This window comes from Babesia bovis (assembly GCF_000165395.2).
Source record: "Babesia bovis T2Bo chromosome 4 map unlocalized Chr4_2, whole genome shotgun sequence".
NCBI classification, from domain to species: domain Eukaryota; phylum Apicomplexa; class Aconoidasida; order Piroplasmida; family Babesiidae; genus Babesia; species Babesia bovis.
This window is the reverse complement of record NW_026261572.1, coordinates 718,301-745,211: the sequence shown is the minus strand read 5'-3', so window position 1 is coordinate 745,211 and position 26,911 is coordinate 718,301. Positions and strand designations below refer to the sequence as shown.

The following is a 26,911-nucleotide window of genomic DNA, read 5'->3' as shown; positions in this document are numbered from 1 at the left end:
TAACGAACGGTCTTAATCGTACTTGTCAAGGATGTAGTCGTTGTCAAAGTGGTATATCCTGACGTTACCGTCCTCACCACCACTGACGTATCCTTGACCGTCAGCAAGGAATGTTAAAGTGTTAATGGGACCGAAGTGACCCTTAATGCTACCAATCTCACTCTCGTGAATCAAGTGGTATATCAGTGCCTGGAATTTACCCTCTGATGCAGCAGTGGTTGTGACCTCGTCAGCAGATTGACCACCACCAAGCATAATGTGAGCCTTCTCAGCACTGTCTAACCTAAATAACGGTGAGATCACACAAGCATTCAAAGGACGGTCAGTCTTGTAGTTCTTCACAGTGGTCCACGTACGAGTCTCCCATAACTTAGCAGTGCCGTCAGTAGAACACGATAACATAAACAGACCATAAAGATCAAATGATATGCAAGTTACAACCTGCTTGTGAGCTTCAATGATACGTAGTTGAGTGCCATCAGAAGCGTTCCATACCTGAATTGTACCGTTCTCGTGACATGTTATCACCTCCTTGTCAAGCGGACCCCAATGACACTGAATGGCACGTGACCTGTAGCCACGCTGAATCCACAGATTGCGATGCTCCACCACCAAGTTGCCATCCTCATCCTCAACGAAGTTTAGCTGTAAACACGTTAGTACACCAACGAAGCACATACCTTGTAGACCTTCACAGCCATCATCACATTCTCACCAAAGTCGTCATGAATCACAACAAAACGATCCTGGTTCCTAGGATGACGGTTCCACTCAACATATCTATACGGAGTTATACATTCCAGATGGAAACAACATACTTGCAAGCACCCTCGTCCTGTATGTCAGCCAATATCTCACCAGAAAAGGTGTCCATAACCAATATCCTGGCGTCACCAGTAGCCACAATCAAACGCTTAGAGTCTAGGGTTACATCACAACACCAAATGGCACCACGGCCAGTGTTGTATTGACCTAGTGGAGATATCAACACTAACTAAATGGACATACCGATCTGTTGACCATTGTCAGTCCTCCATAGCATTAAACAGGCGTCCTGTAGGGATATAAATCCAATAAATTAAATAAAAACAATGTGTAAAGTAGAACGGCTAGAGTTATCGACGAATATTTACCTACCTTCCCACAGGTAAACAGAAGATCGCCCTCCCTGTTGGTCTTCACGCAAGTTAACGGCCTCCGATGGCCCCTAAGCACTAAAGGTCTCATATTGGCTGGCGATTAAAATAATATAGTCAATAGAAACAAAAGGGAACCACGATTTATAGGGCCGCCCGTGGAATCACAACACGCGCGACACCCAAACCATATGCAATAAACTATAATTATACGATTATAAACGAGTTCAAAACTCAAACCCAGGCTTAGACTCATGATGCTGAGTCTCAGCAATGTCAGCGGACATGTATGTGTGGACAATGCTGTTGCATATCTGACCAAGGTCAAAGCTCTGACGAAGTGTCTGGTGAGTAGCTTCGCTCATCAACCCGTTGCTGAAATTTTATGAATTGGGCCCACTAATTATACCTACCTTACAAAATCACGAACTATAGACATAAGACCAGCCTTAGATTGTAAACCACAGCCAGTTTCCATAAGCAAAAAGACTGTCTTGGGAGAAACTGAGCAAGTTTCCTTGCCGTTCAATTTAACGACACTGCACTTAGATATCGATGCACAGTCCTCCAATGATAATGATGCACATTCAATACCTGTCATGCCCTCAGTACTCAACTCCTCAAGGATCGATTTGCTTTCATCATCCTGATTGAGAACGTTGTCACCATTACGCTCGTAGAATGCCTTCAGCTCATCCTCCATCTGCTTAAGCTCCTCGGGACTCGCGTTGGCAATTTTATCATTGGCTACCTTGAAAGCCTCGTTCAGAGCCTTCAGCTTCTCCATGTCAATGTTGGACATCATCTCACTAATCTCCTTAGCACTGGTGTTATCAGCTATGTGGAAGTGCATCACAGCAACACCCTCAGCAGTAGTTGGGATGAACTTGATTTCCAAATTGGCAATCAAGAATGCATTGGCCATGTCCTGGACAGTCAGAGACATGTTCATGTCGTCGTCCTTGGCACTGGACTTGCCATTGGTTCTCATACCAATTTCTCTCAATGTAGTGCTAGAAGCAACTTCTTCAGGCAGCGACGTACCGCCCAAATTGCTCCATTCAGCAGCTATCTGAGATTGCAAAGCAGATATTAAGCTCTCGGTGACCTTGCTGCATTCCTCAAGCTCAGAGACACGGAAGTTGAACTCCAAGGCTTCAACCTTACCGGTAACCTCACCATCAGGGTCGTTCAATAATGAGCAGCCACTGGCAGTAGCGAGAACTAAGACTTCACCAACAGGTAACATGGCCTGAGCAGTGTACACCTTTTCGGGGTCAATAGCGCCCTTGCCACCCAGAGCATTACGAAGGTCCCTAATGTATTCATTGGGGTCAGCAGTAACCTTGTCACCAGACACATTAGCCAAGTCGTCACCGTCATCCACAGTGATGACTGCCTCAATGTCTTCAACTATGGTGTCTGGAATCTCGCCATCTATAGGATCAGCAACAACACCAACCAACATATGACGCAAAAGCGCCAAGTTGGCCACGACAAACAATGCTTTAACCATTTTGTCAAGCTAATAACGCGATCATTAACAAAAACGGAAGCGATACGCTCCTGTCTAATTACGACAATAATCCAGGCACACAGCCAGGATTCCACCGCACACAACCAAGTAAGTCAATTATATAAATTAGGAAATAACAATACTAAATGTATCGAATGTATATGCCACTGAAGTGAGCGCTACAAGGGCTCTTCCGACAGCTGCAGAACGCCACCCCCGGTGTGGAATCCTGGTTGTGGGGGTTTGACCGAAGTAATCACATTTTAGTGCCAAATCCAGGTCAATTAGATCATATTATACAAAGGTGTAAGTGTCTGGAGAGCCACTTGTGGCGTGGCTGCTCGGTTACCAAAGAAGACATTGCAGTATCAGCACATACACATCCCATTAGACAAAGATCACACATTATACGCTGTACAAACGACTAATAACTGTGTATAGACCTGGTCTGTACGCTGTGTATCTATACAATTACAGTACCAAGTGGGAATACGTGTCTACAGTGGAATATCAAAATGTGAAATTACTACACATAAATTAACAGAAACTGTTTTAGAGCCTGCACAGCGGGCACGACGTGCTCCAAGCGAATAAAATCCACAGCTATAAAAACATCGGTACGTGTGAAATCCAAGATTTCGTAAATCCACAAGTACCAATATCCGAGTTAACAGCCGACTTTAAAAATAAGGTACCCACACCGTAGGTACACAACTTAAATGATTTTTGAAAATAAATAACGCATTGAGCTCATCTAGAGATGTATGAGCCATATACAGCATCAACAACAGCAGCAAAGGCGCACTGTTCACTGGTTATCTCACAAACGTACTTAGCCGATTGCTTTACGGTGTCAGTAGCATTGCCAACAGCAAATGAATGATCACAGAACTCCATAGCTTCAATGTCGTTCTCGGCGTCACCAATGTAACCGCATTCAGCTGCAGAACCACCTAGATGGTCGAGCAATACCTCAAGTCCACTACGCTTAGTGACGCCTACAGGAGTCAAGTCAGTCATGTCAAGCATAGCACGCTTGTGAACGAAGTCATGGTTAACCATACCACCAAAGTATGGAGCCATTAAAGCATACTTGCAAATGAGGACCTTCATAATGTCCATCTTCATTACCTCTGCCAAGGTAGTGCGCACAAGAGGACGATTCAAACCAGCAAATTCAATCATCTCGTTGAAGTAAGAACGGTCATCAGTAACGACGTACCAGCAGTCAAAAGTCAAAAATACAGTGTACTTCTCATGGTTAGCAGCAATAATGCAGTCAATGATACGAGATAATATACCCTTGTCGAATAGCTCATTGACAATAACATTACCCTTATCATCGAATACAATGCCACCATTGTAGTATACACCGGGAAAACCGTTGTAACCTATCTTCTCCATAAAACCCGCAGGCATCACGCGCATAGAGTCCGTATGACAGCGACCTACACATCATATAAAAGAATGTTGATAACCACACCTGTACAGAAAAATATCTTATAACCAGCACGAAAAACCTTAGCAAAAGCATCAAGGTTACGCTGGAATACTTCAGGGTTATTAGACAGGAATGTACCATCTAAATCCACAGCAAAGTACTTTAATGGGTGCCTTAACGGACGAAAATTCGCAATTAAGGCACTGGCACTGTCATCTGCAATCAGACCGTCAAGCCATTGGCAACAACGGAATATACCACGCTCTTCGGCAGTACGACCATGCTCACATGGATTGATCGCAGAAGTATTGCACAACATCTTAAAATATTATTATATACACTACCAGCCACAATATATGTATACATTATTACCGTGATACTATCAGGCACATGACTATCACACACACTTGACACAGCTCCATGCCACTTAATATACTTAAACACGTAAGCATTCCACCGCACGACTCGTCACGCACACCTTGCAACGTAGAATGTAAGATATAAATGGAAGGTTATACAATATAAACGCATTGCTGCCCATCAAGAATCCTGTTGTTCTATTAGTGAGCATTATACCATATCACGGATATATCTCCTGTAATTAGCTACCATTGGCTTTGAAATGTTACTGGCATATAGTTCATGTGACATAAATGTGTTATTACACAGAAAGTGCTCCTATTGGCGACCCACATGGCATAGAACTGACATGTCAACAATGACGTTGGCACTGAAATTAAATGCAATAATGAATCCTGACATATCATAGATTAATGCACAAGTGATAATGACCTGCTCATGGATATATCCACCGCAACGTCACTTGGCAGCCAGAGAGTAATCACGCTCAACGTAGATAAATTCAGGCTGGTATTTGCCATCAAGCCTGCACGAAGCAGCGCAAGTGTAGACTACCACAGAAGCAAAGTCTAAACGGGTACCCTTGAGATGAACCAACATCTGCGGTAGTACCTGGAATTCAAATGCACGAGGACCTCCGCAGAGATCACAAAGCGGTACCTCAGCTGATGACCCCGTATCTCCAGGTTGAGCACATTCTAACCTAGGGGCACGGTCACTAGTCCACATAGGTATTCCATCACGACAGTAGTACAGTACATCCTCCGGAGTAGTCCGCTTGCAAAAACGTTGGAAACTTACATCTTTAACTAAACGTTCACGCTGAATATCTTCAATAGCGCGTTCCTCAGATTCATCCATATCGTCGTCTTTTACTATGAAATGAAATTGTATAACAATGACTTACCAGTTCCCGCAGCACGCTTCTCCTGGTATTTACGATATAACTCGCGCTCATACGCGAGGTAGTCATCAGGTTCCTTGATATCACCTTCACAAATGTCCAATAAACATTCCGGAAAAGTGGCATCCAGAGTTTGATGAGTAATTGCGATTTTGCAGCGAGGATGTAAACCACGCCAACCTGTGATATACAGAAGACATGATACTCTCACTTACGAATTGAGTCAGATATATCTTCAATTTTACATTTAGCAGCCACAGCCTCACTAGAGTCAGGTTCTCTACTTGATGGAATGCCACAAGCAATGCAGCATGATTTGGCGATCATAGGATCAGGATACGGGAATATAGTACCAGGCTCAGAGGGATGATAATCATAATAACGATTGCGACGAGGTAATTGCGATCTTAAAACACGCCAACTAGTACCACAAGGCTGACAAGCAAAGAGATACAACATGCGATGGAAGGCGTCACCGGAAGGCTCATCGTCATCAGGAGCATACAACTGTAACACAAAGGTCATAATACCAGAACACGCGGGACATTGTAAACTGTCTTCAGATGGCAAGTTATTAGGTTCCAACCATGCTGGAAATCCACCTAATTTACTAGGGAAAAACTGACGTTGATACTGCCATGGTTCGCCAGGTGATACCTTGGCAAACAGTTCCACACGAGAATCATCCTCATCAGCCATTGATCAACCCAAAATAACAATACACACCCGAAAAAACAGAATATAGAATCCTTTAGAGATATACTAGGGCAATTTAACACGCGCCACGCTGTAGAGCGCCAGTGATGACACACTGTAAATAACCGTATCAATATGGTTTTCTAAAAAAGATATATAAATTTAATTAAAACATATCGCAGCCAAGATGTGGATGGGCAAAATAGGAAATAAATCTGCCTCCTTTATCAATCACAAGCACTTTCACCCGGGAAATAGAGAAAACCTGGAGAAAGTATGGCTTGCCGAAGAGAAGCACAAGGCAGCGCTAAAGCGCCAAAAGGAGATGAAGGAGAAGCTGGCAGAAGAAATACGTATAACCGAGCTTAAGCGACAGTTAAGGGAACAGGAGGAAAAACAATACCAAGAGTACCTCCTCTCACAGAAACCACCAAGCAAGTATCAAGTATCGGATTCCAAAATCACTGATGATGCCGTGGGATTGATTTTAACCAAGAAAGCACCGGAAGGAACACATAAACCCAGTAATAGCGCAGTACATAAAGTAATCATACGCTCGAGGTATAAAGAAGATATACATGAACACGGCCACTCAAGCATTTTCGGGAGTTATTACAATCGCGACACCAACAGTTGGGGATATAAATGCTGTAAAATCGATCAACGCGGCACTAAATGCCCAAATAAACCTACACGCGGCAGTAGAAGAAATGTAACGAAAAGCGCTGAAGTATCCTCTCAAGATGAGGTACACAAGGAACCGTTGGACACGGTGTCCCATAAACGCAAAGTAGGAGATACAAGCAACAATAAACTTAAACATCGCGCTACATCAACACTAGCAGACGCGCTAAACAAGCTTAAACAGATGGATGCACTAGATTAAAGAGATAGAAGCTCACTTCTTAGTTGAAAGCGTGCGCTGCTTCTCAGCAGATACAACAACCTTCTCCTCAGTAGGGAGACCCTGATCACTATGTATTGAATATCGTAAAACCAACCTTCATCTTTCTAATGTAGTTTATAATCTTACGAGGGATGTTAGCCTGAATCATAGCACCCAGGTTGAACCCCTCGTCCTCAAACTCCTCATCGGTCATAGAGGCCTCGGGGAAAGGGTCATCTGGGTTCATCTCCCAATGACTAAATTGTAAGTGGAATATAACACCACCGGAAGCCTTTGAACGCAAGTCCTGAGCAAGTCCAAAAGACTCAGAAGCGGGGATCAAACCCTCGATCATGAAAGTGTTAGTGCCGTTGCGCACATTCTCGGAAACTATCTGGGTGCGACGCTTCTGAAGGACACTGTAAATCTTCCCGAGAACACATTGGTCACATTGGATCTCTAGACGAAGCAATACCTCGTATATACGAGGGCGACCACGCTGCATCAGGGCCTTGCGGCATACTGACCTCATCGTGGATATTATCTGTAAGATATAGTATCAAATACACATAACCTACGTTGCCAGTACTGGAAGCACCACTGCCAGATCGGTGAGATGATTGCAACGTTAGAACGTCACTAAATTGCGATGAAATATCCTGATGCTCGTCAATGCTGGAGCCAAACGTTGTGGTCTCGTTGGATGTATGTTCCACACCCAAGCCTTCAAGTTCAGTAACGGACCACTTGGTACCACGAGCACTGGAGTGGTCGTCAGAGCTCTCAGCCAAGGGCTGGGGAGATATGTCACAACTGCTGTGCTCCGTGCCCTCAGGAACACAGTCTAATACAATGTCATCTATATTATGACTCTCTTCACATATGGAAGCAGGTAGCTTACTAGCCCGAGGGTCACAAGAAGCACGAATGTATAGATTGTCTTTATACAGATCGTGGCAAGGGTATACATAATGATAGACACCCTCAATGACAAAAATAACGCCGCGAAGCGGCTCCTCAGTGCAAGGACCTGATTGAGCAGCAATCTCGAATCCTGATATCAACGCTGAAATTAACTTGGAGGACTCCAAGGAATTGACGTCCTCTGGTTGATAGTTGTCCCTAAAACGCCAGTGAAGGGTAGTGGAGGGCTTACTAGGCTTGTTACCACCATGAGTAGGAGTTGAAGCTGCAGTCTCCGATATCAATAGACCGTTATTATCATTATAAAACAACATAGCACGACTGCCGCGATTGGTACTAACAGCCCAAAGACGACCTATGTCAACCTTGGTACCACGCTGGCCCGTACTCGTACGCCAAATTGACATTATGTCAGACTCTACTTTATCGAGGAAAGCAGTAATACGATCTTCACTAGTGGCACTGCCACTATTAGTCTGCGCGATGCCATCGTAGATAGCACGCTTAATATCGTCATTGTTGTGATCCATGTAATCTAGAAGCTCGGGAGGCATTTGGACGGCCCGGACCATAATAACCACATCACCAGCAGCAGTAACAGCGTACTCAGTACCGCACCTTGCAGCCGAAGAGGTCATGTAGACACCAGGTATGCCTTTTATAGGATGCAGTGATTTCATATCGAAACTAGGGTCAGTAACAACGGAATCGTCATTAGCATTATTCTGCCATGGTGGGAAGTTGACCATCTTGCTAAATACCTTGGCGTAAGCAACACCAACGTTGTCAAGGTGTTGCAGATTAATAATACCCTCGCGAACAGATACACGAGGCTTGGACACGTTAATGGGAACCTTGGCGTAAAGGTTAGCCAAGTCGTTAACACATCGTTCCAGGTGGATCTCGCCACAGCATGCCAAAACATACTCGCCAGAGCGTAAAACATCCAACTCAATAGCGGGATCTGATATGTACAAGTAAGCGAGACCCATGAGAAACTCGTTAGTGTGCTTCACATTCTGAGGCTCAACCGATACACGGATGATAGGGTTGTTGAACTGAAGAGTATATATCAATACGTTGACAACCCACCTCTAGGTTCAAGGGAGGGAATCCTGGGAATGATGGGTCGCTACTCAATGTAAGATGACGATCCACACTGCACAGGTTACCCTGACGAGAAAACCTTTGACGTTCGTCGTAGGCATCATGAACACGCTTCATCTTCTGTCTATGAGGGTCTCCCAGTGATAGGATCCAGGCCATCACCTCCTTTACCTTTAGCGTATGTAACATGTAAGAGATAAACTTACATGGTCCATGTTGTTACTACGTATCATGGGATTTGTGCCAAGTGATAAATCAGTGGAACCGCCATCGTGCTGAGATAAGTATATAGCAACAATGTTACCTGGCCATCCGGCATCGATATCTAGAAGGTCAGCACCCATGCATATCATAATACGCTCCACGCAAACGGTTTTACGAGTCTCCTCAGCAGTGAGGATGTCGCTGTACTTCATAGTAACCGATGCGCTTCCAGTGTCACAGATGTATAGACGACTACCCACTTTGAGGCAACCGCTGAATATACGTGCAAAGGCAACGAACTCGTCAGAACGCTCGCCACCATGTAACACATCACCTGTTAAACGCATCATATTCAAGTCACAGCCCAAAAACTTTGCCACGTGGACTACAGTAGGAGCATTGACACTACAAGACACAACTTCATTATAAGCACGGTAATCTAGTATACCGGGACATATACGTTTAAGACGCTTCTGAGCAGCCTTCACAGGGTCATGAAGGCACTCCACAATCATACGAATGATACCGCCAGGAATTGGTAACCAGGCACTCATAACAGTAGTCAACAACTCCTCACGCTCCTCTGATGAAGGAGTGTCTGACCTAGACAACAGCTGGGATTGACGAGGACTTAAAGTAGCACCCGAATACTTCACACATTTAGCAGCCTCTACAGAGTCCCAGCTAGTCAATATGGATTCATAAACACGCCATATCTGCTCAAGAACAAACTGAACAAATAAAGGCTTCTCACCAGACTTTATAGGCTTCAGAGACTTTGAACGCGGGCAGTAATATACATCACTCCATAAAGCCTGTACTATGCCAGCACTCTTGGTCTCGGGAACATTTAGTTTACGGACGATATGCTGAGCGAAGTCACGCAAATTCACACACCAGCGGTGTATAGCACTGCAACATACAACGTTGCCATCAGATGGACAGAAAAACCACTTTTTAGCACTAGTGTCCACCTTAGCCACGTCGTCATCACTGTCACGATTGAGGTACTCGTTGTACAATTGAAACATAAGAGCGTTGACCTGATCCACTAAATCACGTAAACGGTTATAAGCCTCCTCTGGTGTCATACTGAGGTCTAGTATCAACTTGTCCATCTTATTAAGCACGAGCACTGTACGCACGCTCTCGCGCCATGCTTGACGTAAAACAGCCTTAGTCTGAGGGCATATGCCCTCAACAACATCCACAATCAACAATGCGCCATCGCAAAGCCTGGCTGCGGTAGCAACCTCAACGGAAAAGTCAACATGACCAGGACAGTCAACAAGGTTAATAATACACGGCTGGTCATTAAATAAACGATTACACCCTGTACGATTGCTAGTGTCACTAGCAGAGTACAGTAATGATATGCTAGAAGATTTAATAGTTATCATGCGGCGCTGCTCATCGTCACGATTATCTAAATAACGCAAACGACCAGACATGCGCTCGCTTATTATGCCAATGCTAGATATCAAACTGTCAGACAGAGTAGTCTTGCCATGGTCCACATGAGCAAGGAAGCAGACATTCCTGATGTGCTCCGTAGATTTGAGCAAATCAGTCTGCTGTGCCATTTTGGAACGAGCATTTTGAAATGCAACAAATTTTAAAGTAAAATACAACTGCCTGGTTGTAGAAGGTACAGCTCGGGGGCAACCACGCCAGTAACAATATATAATCGATCAAAAACAAACACAAAATTAATATCCATATGTTTTTAATGGTACATTATTTCAAAATATAACACACAAGTTTCAGTGTGTTAGCTGAATTAACCAAGTAACTATATACCACTATGCCACGATACGAATCACAAGCTCCTTGGTACAAGCAGCATTGGGACCCCTAAAAGGAGAAACATAACCAAAATGAACATGGTAAACACCTTCACCGATGCTTTGGTGAACAGTTAGTGTACACATGGAAATCTCCGCAGCGCCAACTGGGCAACCTGAAGGACCCTTTTCGACACCAGCACCACCTGTACTATATATTAACACAAAGACCTACACATACCAGATTGGGCCTTGAATGGAGTAATCGTTATGTCATGAGCCTGTTTACCCTTAGACATGGCGTCTTTCATATAGTCCTTGGTCAATAGATCGGCGTAAAAAGACTCCTGCCTCCCTACTATGGCAGCATGCTCTGAACTGGAGTAAATGCCCATAGGTATCCACAAGTAACCAGTGGACATCTGACTCTCAACAGTAAGATTGTAGATAGCATCGCTGGTCAATTCAGACTTGTTAAGTGTGATCTCTAAAGATCCACCGGATTTATCATCACGAAAGCTGCCCAAATGTACATGCTTGTTGTCATGAGGCCTACTGTATTGTAAAATACGTGATCAATGAAACATACCCGGCCTGAGCACAGCCATTGCCACGGTAAGGACAAGCGCCGTGAGTAAACATGTTCAACCACCCTTGAGCAACAACAGGAGTCAATGCACTGTTATAAAATGTAGCAATACAAGACGCTGACGCCAAAAAATATAATGACCTTCTACCGGTAGTAAACATCGTGTGACCAATAGTAGGCAGTTATCACGGACTCGAATGGACACCCGATATACAAAAACACTGATCTGACAGTTCAAATACTTTGATTAGTACAAAATAACTAATGTGTAATATACACGGTCGCTATCGATGTTAAATGAATCCAATACACAAGAGTCTCATCAGGCTAACTGTATGTCTAGAGTGCTATGTGTAACGCTAGAATAGAAACAAAGTGAACGAATCCTACAGATGTGTAGCTACATGTATTGTGTGTTTAAAAACAGTGTTATTAATAGCAAATAAAGAAGGAAGATTATTAGCTGCACTAGGCAATTCACCTATGCATAGATGGTAACCCAGTGATTCCCTCAAAACGTAACCATATAGTCAGGTCAATAGGCGTCCTTAAATGTTGTTTTAAATGGTATTTGGGAATTATAATGGCAATGATAGCACTGTAGACAGTACACTGTGGGGACTGGACAGCAGAAAAGCAATAAGAAAATTCTTCCCTTCTACCTATATTAACGTTCACTACGAAGTACAAACCAATGGTGTGAACCATATTGAAGCAGCAATTCCCCATCGGCAATTATACAGCCACTAGTATAATAGAATCTTACATTTTCCCACTCGATCGTTATAATTTACTTAATTGTACTTTTTATAGTTTTTACTGGGACATAATCACGGACACACTGCTTATATAATCCAAGAAAATGAAGCGTTCTTTGGAAGAAGGTACGCCAGATGGCGCTGTACCAGAGGTGTAAGTTAAGTCGTGCTTATACTTATATCTGAATAGATATGGCGACGCAGTAGACACACAGGCACTATCGTTGTATATGCACGATTTCGACGCAGGTTAGTTGATTATCTATGGAGATTATCACGACTGATGTAGTCCAGAAGGTTCTATTAGAAATTGATGAAGAATGTGCTGTTAAACAGATTGAACTGCAGCGTGAGTATGATCGCAAGAAACAACCACATTTCAAAAAAAGACAGGTAGTTTCTTTTTAAACACTGAAAACGGCTAACAGGAAATAATTGATAAGATTCCAGGATTCTGGGCAAAGGCTATTTCTCACCACCCAGCATTGAGTTACCTCACCACCGCTGACGCACCTATATTGGAATTGCTACAAAAGATAGATCTTGAAGATAATATCGATAATAATGGATCGTACAAAGTGACGCTCACATTTACCGAAGAAGCTCGCGAGTACATGGAGCCCCTAGTGCTAACCAAACACATAGTGTTCACTAACGACAAGGATGACGTAGTGGAATGCACGAAGATTGAGTGGAAAGAGGGTAAAAGCCCAATCGAAGTTGCACAAAAAGCAAGATCTGATGAAAGGTGCATCGACTGGTCATTATTTGAATGGTAAATACATTGACTAGATGATTATAGCATTCAGGTTCACGACGGAAGAATGGGTCAATCGACCAGATTTCGGTGAGATTTTGAGGAGAGAGTTGTGGCATGCTCCATTGGCCTACTACCTAGATACCGTCTCCGTCGATTTCGCAGACGATGACTACGGTATTTTGGACGACGATGAAGAATGAACTCATTAGTTACATTGCCTTTGGCCAAACAAATTCGCTAACGTAGTGTATACCACTTGATGTTCATTTTGCACATTCTCGTTCAGTAACATCTCTTTAGCACTCTGTGATGCAATAACTAGAGTACCTATAGACTGCTCTCTATCGATGGCAACATGCTTTATACGTGTCTCGTTGTATAGTTTCTTTTCTAACTTCCGCTGGAAATAATCCAAATCACTCAGTACCATTACGTCAGACTCTATTCGAGACAGTACTTCACAAAGTTGCTTAACTATGGCAATAGCATCCACAGGGTCGCAATTAATCTTTGTATCCACATTTCGGGGAAACAAGTTGTTGCTATTCACATTAAGTCCAACACTACTGGGATCTACTCTGTTTAAACAAATCCCATTGTAGATATATTCCAAAATTGGTGTTATGTCAACTATCCTGTTGCCGTGTTCAAGCAACCTTTTAATGCGATTTATAGAAGCCTTCAAAATAACAACTGATCTTAAACACATAGCCTGCACGCACTCCACGATGTTCATGCGATGAACACGATCCAATAACATCTGCTCCAAAGGTAATGATAGGGAGCCGTTAGCAGTGGCATAACACGTGGCCAAAGAAAGAAGCTGTGCATGGTTTAAGTGACACAACAACTTTGGATCCTGCTTTAGTAGTCTGTCTAATTCACAAAACATATTGCCTATGGGCAGCAGTATGTCCTCCATACACGTGATAGCATCGTGGTTGTCCAGTTGGCCCAAATCTGTTGTTTGTAACGATGCATCCATAGTACCCAAAAGGGTATCGTTATTAAGGCTCCCCAATTTAGACACACTATGGCAGAATATCGCAATTTTGTGAGGATCCCATGTCCACCACTTGACCTTGGTGTTAGGTATAATGCGTGAGATGTTACTGTATGACAAGCATCCATACCTTTGTAGCAGCATTAAGAGGTAAGATATATCACCATTGTTAATCCAGTGTTGATGAATTGACTCAGGTACTTCTGATAACTTAACCAGCGTACCACAGATGGTATCCTGTATCTCAGAACATTTGGCGGCCGAGGCATCTAGATCACGGATCAAGCATAACAGTTTGTCAACTGTAGCAACCAAATGAAGCAGCTCACCTGGGTTATGCTCCACAAATTTATCAATGGACGCATGTAACATTGACAGTGTCCATGTTAAAATCAAATCAATGCGATCAATGCTGCATTCACAGCTCACAGCACCGTGTAAAATGAGATAATAGCCCGCAGCTACCTGCTGTTTATTCAACCGAACGATAGAATGTGGTGGATTATGGAAATGTACTAAACAAAAATCGTACAATGGTTCAGTCAATCTATCCAATGAGCTGCCCTCCGATGACTTTTCCACAACCCGTTTTGCAACCACTGATTTTAGAATCTTGATACCGGAGTCAAGTGAACGAACCATTGATATTATGTCGCCCTTGTATAGCTCATCGGGATACATATGAGTGGATCCAGATGATGGAATACTTGTGTAACTGATAGCACAGCTCCAGAGTCGCTGGTGTATTGCCACTGAACGTTCGAGAGTTATTTTAGATACCTTCAATAGCCACAATATCCCATTGACATTCAATTCGGAATGTAGAATAGACCCAAATGACGATGTTGGCATCCTATGCCACATGTCAGCTACTGTTCCAAGTGAATCTCGTACATGGGATAGCGTCCAAAAAAGGTTACCTTGCTTCAATAGCATGTTGTTACGTCCAGTAATTGGTTCCATTGCATTTATAGCTTCTGAATGCTCATCAGGCACATCCTGGAGTACTTCCACTTTCTTATCTTGGTACGCTGCCAGGTTACAAGATTCACCACCCTCAGCTATATCCTCGAATGATATAGATCTTAATCGAGCATCGATTATATATAACATCCGTTTGTACAGTTTGATTAAAAGACGCTCCTCAATCAAGGACAAGCATTTACTGCTTAATATACAGGACATCATACGCAATACACGACCTAAATCAAAAGAATCCACTACTTTCTTATGGCGGTCGAGGACCTCAAGCAATATTTCCATGGTATCATTACATCTTATAGTTGGGGACTTATATAAAATGTACCACGTCTTCCACAGATCATCGGTGAATGCCTTCGGACAGTTAGATTCATCCACAGTTGGTGTACACAGCAATGGATCATGTTCTTCAGTAAATGGTGGACTCTCAGTAGCATGCCCTAACCTATGAGGCATTGTTTTCAAGTCGATTACTCCTCGGTTAAGCTCCTTTCGTGCAGCTAGGCATATACCCTTTAGCAACTTACCTGTAATTTTGGACACTTTGGATTGTACCGCTGCATTTCGGCACTCAAAGGAACGAATGCTTAACAACACGCGATTTATATGCGGTAAGTCAGAAAGAGAAATGCAAAATCGCCCCGACGGCAAGTGATTATACAAGATGCTCCAAACCCCTTCGTCTGTGTACCTGTGGCGAATAACATTGCGGATTCCATTGCACCAAACAGGTGACATGATTCCTACAAACTCTCTATTAGTTGTGGAAGTAGCCGATTCGTCTTGCGATAAATTTGGTAAAGTAACTCCTGGTCCATCTTCCTTAGGCACAGAAGTGGAGTCCACCAGATGGGCACTGCTTGTAATTGACGGCTCAATTTCCCCGTGAACTACATTGTGAGAGTTGGATGATCTCGCAACTCTAGCGAGTGATGCTTTTGAGTCGGCTGCGGACAAAGCCAAGAGAACATTGTTAACTACATTGGAAAAGGTACGAGAATCATTTTTATACTCCCATGTTAATCTTTTAAATAGCTGAAAACGCGCTGTAAACACGCTACATATATACATTATAGCTAACTTAAAAGCTACATTGTGTTAGACATACCAAGAAGTTATATCCTGGGGACGAGAATAACATCGCTACACATGGGCAATAACATTTACACATTGGCACATAGTTAATATTAATAAGTCAAAAATGAAATGTAGATATCTATAGATGAAGCTAAATTCAGCAAAAGCGCTGCTTCTGCTTGTTATAGTACAACTTGCACCAACAGATGGGCGCACTTGCGATTACAATGATCAGACGCCCGGGATTTTAAATGAAGAAACTGAAACACCCAAATCTGTACATAATAAAGGATTACAATTGTATAGAATAACTAATATGCCAAATGAATTTGGCGTATCAAAGATTTGGGATCGCTTACGTTCAAAATACGATATAAGACACATCTCTTCGCTACTTGGTAAGCCAGTTGCTCGCATCTTCTAGGATTTATAGGTACATACACAGTACAAGCAGTTGCTGTGAATGTAATTTTTGTCGCTATAGCGCTATTATCCCAGCGTTTACAGGAAGCATTCGATATTGATACATCATCGATCTTATTGGGTCACGTTTCAGGTTTCATTACTGTAACGGCTGGTGGAGTCATAGCATATAAGCTGTCTGAAAGTGTTATGGGCACGTTTTTGCCGCATACCCTTGGGAAAGATGAAGCACAATCTCTGTTACAAAGAACCAATAAATCTATATCAATACCGCTTGCCGTTATCGCAGCTATTGGCACTGCCTTGAAATGGTGTAATAAGCTAAAGTCAGCAAATTTTACACCTCTAATGATACTACCAACACCACAGTCTGAAGTGAAGCTGTCTGTTATGGGAAGAAGCTATGGTAGGGTTGACGTAAAATTGCCCATATTGAGACCCTTCTCTAAAGAATCAGTCATTATATCGCTATATTGTCTGTCGACATTCTTCTTATTGGGAGGAAGGTAAGTATATAACCTAGAATCAATGAGCACATAGGCTGCATTCTTTCACACCTAGTAATATAGCACATCCAGGGGCGTTCGCTGTATCAAACAGCTTGCTACTGGCAGATGGCTATAACTACGCTAACGTTGCCCAAAAGAGATTGATAAACCAAATAGGCAAAACATATGGATGCCATACATGCGGTCGATCATCTACCACCGGTAAGTATATCGCCGATCATCAACCGCCCTCTGGAGTCATTAAAAGGAAATTAAAAAAACCGCACATCAAGTTCCTACTTGATTACCATCTCATACCGATTACTTGGGTTAAAAGTAAACAGTACTTCTACTCCCACTGCCCTAACTGTTCAGCAGAGCAGGGAAGAGCTATACAAGCAAACAGGTAAGACATAAAATCGTTGGCTCAAAATAGGCTATAATTATTTACAAGTATATAAAGGCTTAAACCAAGCACATCACAGGCTTGAGGATTTATATATTACCATTATAATGATTCCAATGTTTATACAGAGAGAAAGTAGTCACACACTACGGGGTTTTCCGACCATATTACCTATGTGCAAGTGGATATTTATTAGCAAGGTAAATCCTTTGTGAAGTGCTATTAATATTAAACAGAGCGGTTTTAGACACCAGGTGGCAACGGTCGCGCGCGCGCAGGTGTTGAGCGCTATGCATCTTGAGATCATGGGGGCAAAATAAGATTTATTTAACATAAAATGCGTGCCTTCGGTACGTTAGTGACGTTATTAACAGCCGTAAGCACCTACGGATGTTACGCTCTTGTCTCGGACGAACAGTGCTTCAGCATAGGTGCTAAAAGTGTTGTTGAAGCGTTAAAATCGTCTAGCGATCGAAACTTCTACCTCGAAATTGATAAAATAAAGGATAGTCCATTTTTGACAGTATTAAGATATTGTCTCGGACCAGATGCCTCAAGTTCAAGTCAAGACTTCCTTGCTTGTATGCTCGCTCGCAACACCTGCCCTAGAGGGGGCATGGAAATTGTTAATTGGGAGCCATGTGTATGTGACGCTGCTCTATGTATTTTAAGGAACTGCCTCAACAAGTGGGTAGCCAATATGTCCATATCTGACTTTAAGGTAAGTGTTGTTACATACAATATTCATAAGACCGTAGTGCATGAAACCATGCCTTAAAGAAAATTCAAATTGCATTGTCTCACAAACCGGAGCACTTGGAGAACAATCAAAGTTGTTCAAACAGATACCGTCACACTGACTATTCAATATTTAAAGCACACTGTTTACAAATATTAGTGCATCTAACTGTGGATATTACCACTATATGTTGATTACAAACCATAGACAATATCAATGGCCTTTGCAAATGCTGCTTCGTCATTGGTCTCGTTTAGATGGTACTTTGCATGGTCAGCAACAGTGGGTTCTGAGTTGCGCACAGCAAATGATAACTCGCAAAGATCCATAGCTTCGATATCATTTGTACCGTTACCGATAAATCCGCAGTCCTTAGGACCGAGCCCATATTTTTCAAGCAACACTTTAAGACCTTCGGCCTTGGTACACCTACCGGCCGTTATGTCAAAGCAGCCAATGGAACCTGCTTTCATTACGTAATCGACGTCCCGAACGAAGTGTGTTTGCTTTGTAATGATTTCAGCGCCGCGGACCGTAATCAAGGTAATGTTCTTGGTCAAAATATCGTCGACAGAAACAACCAACGGATCACCGCGGTAGTTTATTTCGTCCATTGCATGGCGCAGCTGACTACAGTCATTGTCTAACATGTAGAAGTTGTACATGTCCGCAAAAAGAACATAACGCTGCAACCCATTGTTCTCTATGTATTGGCAAAATGCAGTCATAAAGTCCCTACTGAACTTTACCATGCGTAGTACCTCACCAGCATGGCCATAAACAACGGCTCCATTGTGATATATTCCAGGATAACCACTGTATCCCGTGCTTTTTATGTAATTGTCACCCAAAACTCCGATTGAGCAAGACAACGGACGCCCTAAAACATTATGTGATCTAGTTAAAATGCAGTCATACCTGTACAGAAGAAAATATTGTACTCTGCAGCTACAACACGAGAGAAGGCTTGACGATTCTTCTCTTGAGCATCATCATTATGTGTGAGAAAAGTTCCATCAATGTCAACAGCAAAATATTTTGGTCGATAGAAATCACTTTTCACAGGACCAAATATATCTGTAGACAGACAGATTTTGCTTGCCGCCACAGACATGATGAATATGTATGAGTAAAACTGCGAAAGAGTGACCATATTGGATAAAACAGTACTCACTGGAGCGGAGCCAAGCGAGAACTGTTCAAAGCAGCTATATACACTGGCCAGAAAGCCAGAAGCTAGCTTCTGAAGAACACCTATTTGTCTATGGGTTTATGCGTTCTTGATCGCGCGACGATGTCGTTGGCCTAAAGCACGGCAACCCTGAAGCCCCATACCAGGGAAAATTCTCAAAGATAAATTGGTCATTTTGCAAAAAATATCTCCTTTGAGACGTAAAAGACTGCCGTGTGACGAAAAAGGTTTTTTACAACTTAATTGCGCTGCCAACCAACATCGTGCGAGATCCACTATGTACCATGATACAAAATAAACCCATTACAACCGTATTTGAATCATAAAGTCACTTACTTAGTGTATAAGAGAATAAATGATTGAATTAAAGCAAAAATAGAAGTGATCTATAACAACGGATGCCCTGCGTTGTAGCTACAACTTAGCTATACCGCGCCTGTCTATTATACTAACATAAACAGGGGATAGCAATGTAGCAATACTCTGTAAAACAGAAGAATTAATCAAAATTATTGTCATGTTGACTAGTGTGTTAAGTGATGTTTTCTCCGTAGAAGATCTTTATTTCGATCCAGTATAATAAAATTCCAGTGAATATCTGGCACAGAAACAAAGAATCAAAACGTTTAAATACAAGGAAATAGCAGTTAAATCTAACGATGTATGGTCAGATGAGGCGCTTAGTCGACCTGTATACCGTATACAAGTTGTACCAATTTGGAAAAAGCACCGTCATCGTTTGTCTCATCCATCACGAATCTAGCGTGCGATTTCACACATTCTTGTGCGTTACCAACTGCAAAAGATAATGGTACAAACTCCATCGCTTCAATGTCATTTGTTCCATCCCCGATAAAACAAAAGTCCTCAGGTGCGGCATTGTATTTCTCCATCAATGCCTTCAATCCAGTTGACTTGTTAATTCCAGGGGGGTTGAGATCGCCCATACCACGATCACCGATCCTCGTGATGTAATCAATACCTTCCCTGCCCTTGATGAGCTCAAATAATTCGTTGTATCGAGACAACATAATTTGGAGAATATCCTGCTCAACGATTTCATCCGCTGTACGAACCACGAGATCAGAATCCCAATCCCATATACTAGCAAGACGGTCAGCGCACTCGGATCCTGGAACCAAAGAATAAATCTTAGTTTCTGAAAGGAATACTAGACTGGTCTCGATACCCTTCTTTATAGCAGCGTCACAAACATCACGTATGAAAGATTTGTCAAAAGCTTTGCGGAAGATCGGCGTTTTATCTTTGTCATATACCAAAGCACCATTGTGGTACACTCCAGGGTAGCCGGAATATAGACCGTCAGCCATTATATCTTTTAACGCAATCACAGCAGTCTCATATGAGCGGCCTGAATAACATGTGAAACCACATACACATCAACATACCTGTTGCTAAAAACGGCACATAACCTTCCTCAACCATCTTACGGAACGCTCGGCGATTCTTTTCAAAAGCTTTTGGGTTCGTAGTGAAGAATGTGCCGTCGATATCAATGGCGAAGTACTTAGGAGGGGTTATGGGTCCCACAAAAGTAGATGCAGATCTCATTTTGAAAAAAGTAATTAAAATAAAAATGAAAATATGATAGTGAAAGCAGAAAACGATGCTCTACTGTTGAATTCTTGGTGTAATGTAAAGAGGCTAACTTATATACAATGGTCTACAAGCCCCAAATAAAATGTATAACATCCCTTATGTACCGGCTGAATCACTATGTAACCAAGTATACAATTGTGAAATCATTTAAATATTATTTAAATGGCCAATAATAAACAATGCTACCTCCGTCCCCATAACAAGCTACAAAAGTGGCATCATTACCTCCCTTATTTTTATAATAACACAATCACAAGTTGCTTACTATAAATATAACCAATACATCCGCTTAAATTTAGGTTTTTATGTTGCATGTGATGCTGCGGCTGCTCAAAAGACAAATGTGTCTTTGAACCATATATCCATGTGTTGACTCACTGTGCGATGCGGGCAAGCATGCCACTTACGCATTTTGCGAATGCCATTTTTATACACATTCTCTAATGATCAGGTCAGATTCGCAATTGTCCGTACTCAACATTGCCAATAAAGCAAATACACATAGAATCTGAGATGCGTAAATGAGCAAACTTCATTTCATACTTTCCTTGAACTGTAAGTCTGCTTGTATACAGGTTTGATTTACCCACTCTAAAAACTGCGTTACTTTTGTGTGTACTGACCGTTCATTTGGCGGAGAGTACATGTTTAGATAACAGACATGTTGTTATATAGCGCAACGTTTTCTTGGATGTCTCCCTTGTATTGAGTAATATACTATATCAATCTCAAAATGTAGAGGGAAGAAGATGTTACAAGGTTACCAGATCTTTGCGAATGAATCCTTTAACATGTCATAAATATCCATTTATATAACGCTGGAAAATATTCTTCACATGCCTATAAAATAGTTGTTTAGTCTTATACGATAATGCCATAGAGCTTTTCCATTACCTTAGCAAAAGCTCCCTCAGAATAGTCTTCTTTCATAACATATTTGGCCTTTTGTTTCGTTTGATCTTTAGCATTATTAGGGGCAAAGGAATATGGGCATTCGGATAGCATTTCAAGATCATTGAGGTTGTCACCCATGCACCCACAGTTTTCAATTGTCGTGTTGTAACGCTTCATTAAGCATTTAATACCTTCAGCCTTGTTAACGTTTAGTGGTGAAAATTTATAGAAACCGTAAGCAAAAGGAGAGTGGATAAAACTATTAATGGTATCATCACTTAGGTTGCGTAAGATTTCGTCCGCAAATCTGCTAACCAAAAACAATACATCTTTATTTCTTAATGATTCTTGTGTTATATATGAACTTTTAGCATTTTCAACATATTTATGGAACTTCTCACTCAATTCAGGTCCGATATCACAAAGCAGATAAATATCATCATTCGTGAACACAATAGGCTTATATTTTTCACAGTTTTTCATGACTATGGTTAACACATCATCCACTACGTCGTGGCTCAAGGTTTTTAAGCTGAGTAAATTTCCATCTTCATCGTAAACTACTGCTCCATCAGCATATACTCCTGGCAGAGAATTGTAATGCATTTTTTGGAAGTCAGATTTATTGAATAGCCTTTGTGTTTCTTGGAAAGTTCTCCCAGTAGCAAAGAAGACGTTGATTCCTTTTTCAATGGCTTTACCAAAAGCTGTTGCGTTCTTATTCATGACGTCATCGTTCAATACCCTGTAAGTGCCATCAATGTCAACAGCGAAGTGCTTGGGCAACTTGGGGTTCGATTTATCGTTCACATCGCAACCAAGAACCAAATGGTTGCATATGTATGCGCCCAAAATTATGAAAAACATCATTTTGGTTCCGATAAAGAAGATTATTATCGTTGTGATGGTAGGGAAGACAAAACCAACCTTCCAGGTTATTGGTCAATATGATACATCAAAATCCGATAAAGTTAAACATAATATAGTAAGAGAAGTAGATATTTGGCCTCAAAAGCCGCAAAGGAGCTCATACGTCATAAAACGAAGAAAAACATGCATTCGGGGCTAACTATGGGGTATTCTGTCTTTTACAGAATTTTACAGACTTTCGCCAGTATATTTATGCTATAACCGTCAGAGGAGCTTCTGGAGGTCTGTATGGACTCACTCTTGATGGAATTAGAGATTTTCCATGTGACTACCTTCCATGTCTCATACATAAAGGGTGATACTAGATTTGTTCTTCATATCCATTACACATCTTGTGAAGGTATGTGTGTAATATGTGTTGATTTCTGATTGGGGTTGATTATTATATCTATATGGCTGCGTTTATTAATGTTAGAGGTTAGTTGTGGCTTAGATGAATGAATGCGACATATGTTAGTCCATAATCTCAATGGGACGCACTGCGTTTTGCGTGTGTGTGATGTGTTCTGGCATTATCACACAGATGTTAGTAAGCAACTTACCATCTTCGTTGTATAGGGTCTCACTTAGTAATTGGGATGATAATTGGTGGTTAACATTTAGTTGTGGTTTCTGTTGAATCTAAAATAGTAATCCAGCGCTGCCCATTCACGGTAAATCTATGATCACCAGTGTCTTCGTAATGGAATTGCATCCCATTGTCCATTTTAGTCACGTCATTACGTTGATGTTACGTCCATATTGGGACACGAAATTTCCTAAAGCAACTAGTAACATCCAATGACTATACTATATTTTAATCCAGAGCGGAACCGGTGAAGTATACAGAGCACTTATTTTCTCCCCGTGAAATTGTGCTTGACTAGTATGTAAAATAAATGACAGATTCACTAAACATGTATAGATAACACAAATGTCACGTTACAACAGCTATAAAATGTACTCTATCGTCCGTAGGGCAGTAATTTGTTATAGAAATCATGCCCTCCAATTTGTAGTGTATGATGATTATTAAAGGAATAAACCCATGAATCTTTAGATATTCTCAGCGACACCACATCATGTACCGTGTATATCAGATGTTAGCAAAGCGATCAGTTTGGTAGGTCCTGAATATACATTTTAAATTACTAGAATAGAGCATGCCTTGCCAACAGCACTGCACAAGTATATACATTACACTTCTCTACGCAGTTTTCGTGTGCCGTATGCAGTTCTCATTGTTCACAACCCTCACTACATTCTTACTTTCCGACTGTTGCTCGACGATATTATTATTCTGGTTATCGCCCTCCATAACTGGAAGATCTTCTATATCACAATGGTGTCCAACATAAGAAAACATCTTTGTGCCAATACCATAGTGTTTCAATAGATTCCATATACCCTGCGAAGGCGATACGCCCAACGGCGTTAATTGTACAAATGGCCGTCTGTCCCGTCGAATCCTGAAGTATACGTTATCGTATACAACAAATGGCATGGATATATCTTTATAACGGTAAACTAGAATTTGCGATATCTCAGTGCCTATTATTTCATCTCTGGTGCAACTATATAGTGGCATATGGTTATTAGAATTTTTCAGTTCGCAATCCAATATTTTCGTATGTTCGGACAGTACCAACCATCTATCAAAAGAGCAGAATATGGTCATGGTCTCATGGCACATATATCTGATGGCATCTACTATGTGTTCGGTGGCATGAGGGCTGAAATATGTGGCATGAATGATTTTTCCATTTTTGTCAATTACGATTGCACCACTGTGGTATACTCCGGGATATCCTTGATACGCAGGAAACCCATCATATAAGTCATATAATATACGCAAAGATTCTTCTCTGCCCCTACCTGAACATCAATATTACGTGTAAAAAGTCCTGGTTCTCAGTCCAACCTGGGTCAACAAAACAAATGGGCACTTTTACTCATTTAATGACATAGGCTAATAAACAGGTCACGAACTGTATGACACATCTATAATCAGAACAATGGTAAGATATTTACTATGGATATCACTGAGGATGTACTCCATGAATATTTGTCAGACAGACACGTATTACTTGTGCAACAATACTATGCAATTGTGAATATATGCAATACCATTTTCATATAGATCCAATTATTGTAAAAGTGGCAGATACTTTGAACAGAATATATAACAGTTTGCTCTAACGCTTACCTGTGCAAAAAAATGCAACCTGGCCAGATTCACAGCATTCAATGAATGAATAAGCATTACTACGTGAAATCTCTGGCACAGGAGTCATAAAGGTGGCGTCAACATCTACTGCAACATAGGGAGTTCTGTGTCTAATTCTAGGTATATGTGCCATTGCTGCTCTGAAGAAAAAAGGAGTGTGCGTGAATAATATATAGATTACGTGTATGCATTTAGACACCTAGTTTACACCAATTTGGTAAGCATTGCAGTGAATTCTTCAAAGTCAATTAGCCCATCATTGTTGGAATCAACCTCATGAAGCACGCGTTGCCAGTCATCTGCACTAACATCAGCAACACCAAACATTTTGCCCAACTCTTCAGAAGAAATGGTTCCTGATCCATCTGCATCGAAAAGTTTAAACGCCTTCTCTAGACGATCCTTCTGCATCAAGTTACGACGGTCCATGGCCACCGTGAGGAACTCGCTGTAATCAATGTAACCGTTCTTGTCGAAATCAATGTCTTGAAGAATCTGATCCACCTGTTCTTCCACGCTCATACGTTCTGCATTATCTGCAGCAGTGCCCTTTAGCCTGAGATACTCAGAAAATCCATCGATGAGTTCACTCCTGTCTAGTTGACCATCACCGTTTTTGTCCATCTTGCTGAATATTGTGGTAAGGTAGTTACTTTCCTCCTTAGTGACCAGTTTGGATCCAATGTACAAAAGAGCAGCTTGAGACAGCTTTTGAGTGTAGTAGAAGCTCTTCATGTTGTTGATTGACAACTCCAAGCTTGGCAGATCGACGGTATTATCCTTGGTCATGTAAGTGAGCCAGTGGTGTTCCAATGCCTCAGAAGCCGTAATTCTCTTAGCTGGGTTGTATGTAAGCATACGTGCAATAAGGTCCTTAGCACTTTCAGAAACCTTTCTCCACTGTGGCATATCGAATGAGTATTTACCAGCTTGAACCTTTTTGATGATCTCTGATTCGTTGGCTCCATTGAAAGGCGGGAAACCACAAAGTAGGATATAGAGGATGACACCAGCGGACCAGATGTCACACTTGGAGTCATACACTCCCTTTAGTACATCAGGGGCAATGTAATAAGCGGTACCAATTTTATCCTTCATCTTGGAATTAACATCACAATGAGTCGATAGACCGAAATCAATGATCCTAATGTTGGCATTGGGCGCCTTCGACTCTAGTAGCAGGTTCTCGGGTTTCAAGTCTCTGTGTACAATATTCCTGTTGTGCATGTAGTTAATGCCGCTGAGTACTTGCTTGATGATTTTGGCTGCGTCGTGCTCGGAGAAGCATTTGCGGCTGACAATTTCGTCAAACAACTCTCCTCCAGAGTAGAGCTCCGTTACAAAGTAGTAGTACTTTTCATCCTCAAAGAATTCAAAAATTTTCATAATATTGGGGTGATCCAATGCCTTGAGGACATTAACTTCACGTAACAGTGATTCATGGTCGCCTTTACGTTTGACAGAGCTCTTGATAATGACTTTAACTGCGTATTGCTGTCCTGTGGCACGATTGAGACACAACAATACTTCACCGAACGATCCTTTACCCAGAAGTTTCACGGCTTTATAATTTTCACGGAACGTCCCGGTCGCGCAGGTGACAAACATGCCCGGATGGGCTCGCAAAGATCCACTTCTGTCCTTGCTACTACCGGGTTGCAGTTCTGCCTTTGCCGAGCCTTCATTTGCTGCGCCACGAAGTCTCACCTTGTCCGACATACTGCCGTCCCGTTTATTACATGATATGCGAAAACACATCTAGGTTGCGTACCAGTTAGACCCTTTTTGGCACATGTAATCACTCGGTACATACGTACGCGTCACTTAAAAAATTGTTATCGCGCTTATCGTCGTGAATAAAGATATGTTGCACTTTAGCAGCGATTC

General features: G+C 41.8%; 16 protein-coding genes across 17 annotated transcripts; 4 read left to right on the top strand and 12 right to left on the bottom strand.

Moving 5' to 3' along the window:
- Positions 1-9: 9 nt before the first annotated feature.
- BBOV_IV003330 (WD domain G-beta repeat family protein) lies at positions 10-1,239 on the bottom strand. Its single transcript, XM_001609447.2, has 5 exons — positions 1,138-1,239; positions 1,009-1,054; positions 819-972; positions 681-780; positions 10-645 (listed from the first exon to the last, which is right to left on the bottom strand). The coding sequence occupies exons 1-5, from the start codon at positions 1,225-1,227 to the stop codon at positions 13-15; spliced, it is 1,023 nt and encodes a 340-aa protein (XP_001609497.1). The 5' UTR covers positions 1,228-1,239; the 3' UTR covers positions 10-12.
- Positions 1,240-1,346: 107 nt separating this feature from the next.
- On the bottom strand, positions 1,347-2,821 carry BBOV_IV003320 (uncharacterized protein). Its single transcript, XM_001609446.2, has 2 exons — positions 1,550-2,821; positions 1,347-1,511 (listed from the first exon to the last, which is right to left on the bottom strand). Exons 1-2 carry the CDS (start codon positions 2,650-2,652, stop codon positions 1,364-1,366), a joined length of 1,251 nt encoding a protein of 416 aa, XP_001609496.1. The 5' UTR covers positions 2,653-2,821; the 3' UTR covers positions 1,347-1,363.
- A 388-nt stretch (positions 2,822-3,209) lies between these two features.
- BBOV_IV003310 (haloacid dehalogenase-like hydrolase family protein) lies at positions 3,210-4,433 on the bottom strand. The gene is made up of 2 exons (XM_001609445.2): positions 4,136-4,433; positions 3,210-4,100 (listed from the first exon to the last, which is right to left on the bottom strand). Exons 1-2 carry the CDS (start codon positions 4,410-4,412, stop codon positions 3,403-3,405), a joined length of 975 nt encoding a protein of 324 aa, XP_001609495.1. The 5' UTR covers positions 4,413-4,433; the 3' UTR covers positions 3,210-3,402.
- A 451-nt stretch (positions 4,434-4,884) lies between these two features.
- Positions 4,885-6,079, bottom strand: BBOV_IV003300 (Programmed cell death protein 2 C-terminal putative domain family protein). Its single transcript, XM_001609444.2, has 3 exons — positions 5,573-6,079; positions 5,361-5,537; positions 4,885-5,328 (listed from the first exon to the last, which is right to left on the bottom strand). Exons 1-3 carry the CDS (start codon positions 6,054-6,056, stop codon positions 4,913-4,915), a joined length of 1,077 nt encoding a protein of 358 aa, XP_001609494.1. The 5' UTR covers positions 6,057-6,079; the 3' UTR covers positions 4,885-4,912.
- A 133-nt stretch (positions 6,080-6,212) lies between these two features.
- BBOV_IV003295 (N-terminal domain of Cprotein BF1 interacting co-repressor CIR family protein) lies at positions 6,213-6,940 on the top strand. Its single transcript, XM_051766986.1, has one exon. It carries the CDS (start codon positions 6,241-6,243, stop codon positions 6,937-6,939), a length of 699 nt encoding a protein of 232 aa, XP_051623578.1. The 5' UTR covers positions 6,213-6,240; the 3' UTR covers position 6,940.
- A 10-nt stretch (positions 6,941-6,950) lies between these two features.
- BBOV_IV003290 (Elongation factor Tu GTP binding domain family protein) lies at positions 6,951-10,785 on the bottom strand. The gene is made up of 5 exons (XM_001609443.2): positions 9,177-10,785; positions 8,956-9,141; positions 7,518-8,921; positions 7,055-7,483; positions 6,951-7,020 (listed from the first exon to the last, which is right to left on the bottom strand). Exons 1-5 carry the CDS (start codon positions 10,755-10,757, stop codon positions 6,952-6,954), a joined length of 3,669 nt encoding a protein of 1,222 aa, XP_001609493.1. The 5' UTR covers positions 10,758-10,785; the 3' UTR covers position 6,951.
- A 111-nt stretch (positions 10,786-10,896) lies between these two features.
- BBOV_IV003280 (uncharacterized protein) lies at positions 10,897-11,696 on the bottom strand. The gene is made up of 3 exons (XM_001609442.1): positions 11,548-11,696; positions 11,200-11,510; positions 10,897-11,164 (listed from the first exon to the last, which is right to left on the bottom strand). Exons 1-3 carry the CDS (start codon positions 11,598-11,600, stop codon positions 10,977-10,979), a joined length of 552 nt encoding a protein of 183 aa, XP_001609492.1. The 5' UTR covers positions 11,601-11,696; the 3' UTR covers positions 10,897-10,976.
- A 535-nt stretch (positions 11,697-12,231) lies between these two features.
- Positions 12,232-13,267, top strand: BBOV_IV003270 (Nucleosome assembly protein (NAP) family protein). The gene is made up of 5 exons (XM_001609441.2): positions 12,232-12,459; positions 12,496-12,554; positions 12,595-12,698; positions 12,734-13,080; positions 13,115-13,267. The coding sequence occupies exons 1-5, from the start codon at positions 12,410-12,412 to the stop codon at positions 13,263-13,265; spliced, it is 711 nt and encodes a 236-aa protein (XP_001609491.1). The 5' UTR covers positions 12,232-12,409; the 3' UTR covers positions 13,266-13,267.
- Positions 13,268-13,269: 2 nt separating this feature from the next.
- On the bottom strand, positions 13,270-16,158 carry BBOV_IV003260 (uncharacterized protein). Its single transcript, XM_001609440.2, has one exon. The coding sequence runs from the start codon at positions 16,118-16,120 to the stop codon at positions 13,271-13,273; it is 2,850 nt and encodes a 949-aa protein (XP_001609490.1). The 5' UTR covers positions 16,121-16,158; the 3' UTR covers position 13,270.
- A 71-nt stretch (positions 16,159-16,229) lies between these two features.
- Positions 16,230-17,767, top strand: BBOV_IV003255 (putative integral membrane protein). Its single transcript, XM_051767016.1, has 5 exons — positions 16,230-16,524; positions 16,560-17,055; positions 17,090-17,443; positions 17,572-17,643; positions 17,680-17,767. The coding sequence occupies exons 1-5, from the start codon at positions 16,272-16,274 to the stop codon at positions 17,726-17,728; spliced, it is 1,224 nt and encodes a 407-aa protein (XP_051623603.1). The 5' UTR covers positions 16,230-16,271; the 3' UTR covers positions 17,729-17,767.
- A 12-nt stretch (positions 17,768-17,779) lies between these two features.
- Positions 17,780-18,322, top strand: BBOV_IV003250 (uncharacterized protein). Its single transcript, XM_001609439.2, has 2 exons — positions 17,780-18,164; positions 18,202-18,322. The coding sequence occupies exons 1-2, from the start codon at positions 17,781-17,783 to the stop codon at positions 18,301-18,303; spliced, it is 486 nt and encodes a 161-aa protein (XP_001609489.1). The 5' UTR covers position 17,780; the 3' UTR covers positions 18,304-18,322.
- A 49-nt stretch (positions 18,323-18,371) lies between these two features.
- Positions 18,372-19,601, bottom strand: BBOV_IV003240 (haloacid dehalogenase-like hydrolase family protein). 2 transcript variants are annotated; one of them, XM_051767917.1, is made up of 3 exons: positions 19,357-19,601; positions 19,101-19,317; positions 18,372-19,062 (listed from the first exon to the last, which is right to left on the bottom strand). In XM_051767917.1, exons 2-3 carry the CDS (start codon positions 19,294-19,296, stop codon positions 18,377-18,379), a joined length of 882 nt encoding a protein of 293 aa, XP_051623622.1. In that variant the 5' UTR covers positions 19,297-19,317; positions 19,357-19,601; the 3' UTR covers positions 18,372-18,376. The 2 variants fall into 2 exon arrangements, with proteins under 2 accessions (XP_051623622.1, XP_001609488.1); XM_001609438.2 differs by having other exon boundaries at positions 18,374-19,062; positions 19,101-19,460.
- A 291-nt stretch (positions 19,602-19,892) lies between these two features.
- BBOV_IV003230 (haloacid dehalogenase-like hydrolase family protein) lies at positions 19,893-21,146 on the bottom strand. The gene is made up of 2 exons (XM_001609437.2): positions 20,784-21,146; positions 19,893-20,746 (listed from the first exon to the last, which is right to left on the bottom strand). The coding sequence occupies exons 1-2, from the start codon at positions 20,944-20,946 to the stop codon at positions 20,055-20,057; spliced, it is 855 nt and encodes a 284-aa protein (XP_001609487.1). The 5' UTR covers positions 20,947-21,146; the 3' UTR covers positions 19,893-20,054.
- A 151-nt stretch (positions 21,147-21,297) lies between these two features.
- Positions 21,298-22,949, bottom strand: BBOV_IV003220 (haloacid dehalogenase-like hydrolase family protein). Its single transcript, XM_001609436.2, has one exon. It carries the CDS (start codon positions 22,756-22,758, stop codon positions 21,856-21,858), a length of 903 nt encoding a protein of 300 aa, XP_001609486.1. The 5' UTR covers positions 22,759-22,949; the 3' UTR covers positions 21,298-21,855.
- Positions 22,950-23,975: 1,026 nt separating this feature from the next.
- On the bottom strand, positions 23,976-25,201 carry BBOV_IV003215 (haloacid dehalogenase-like hydrolase family protein). The gene is made up of 2 exons (XM_051767689.1): positions 25,004-25,201; positions 23,976-24,672 (listed from the first exon to the last, which is right to left on the bottom strand). The coding sequence occupies exons 1-2, from the start codon at positions 25,155-25,157 to the stop codon at positions 24,005-24,007; spliced, it is 822 nt and encodes a 273-aa protein (XP_051623598.1). The 5' UTR covers positions 25,158-25,201; the 3' UTR covers positions 23,976-24,004.
- BBOV_IV003210 (putative calcium-dependent protein kinase 4) lies at positions 25,201-26,907 on the bottom strand. The gene has a single exon (XM_001609435.1). The coding sequence runs from the start codon at positions 26,780-26,782 to the stop codon at positions 25,229-25,231; it is 1,554 nt and encodes a 517-aa protein (XP_001609485.1). The 5' UTR covers positions 26,783-26,907; the 3' UTR covers positions 25,201-25,228.
- Between the last annotated feature and the right edge of the window lie 4 nt (positions 26,908-26,911).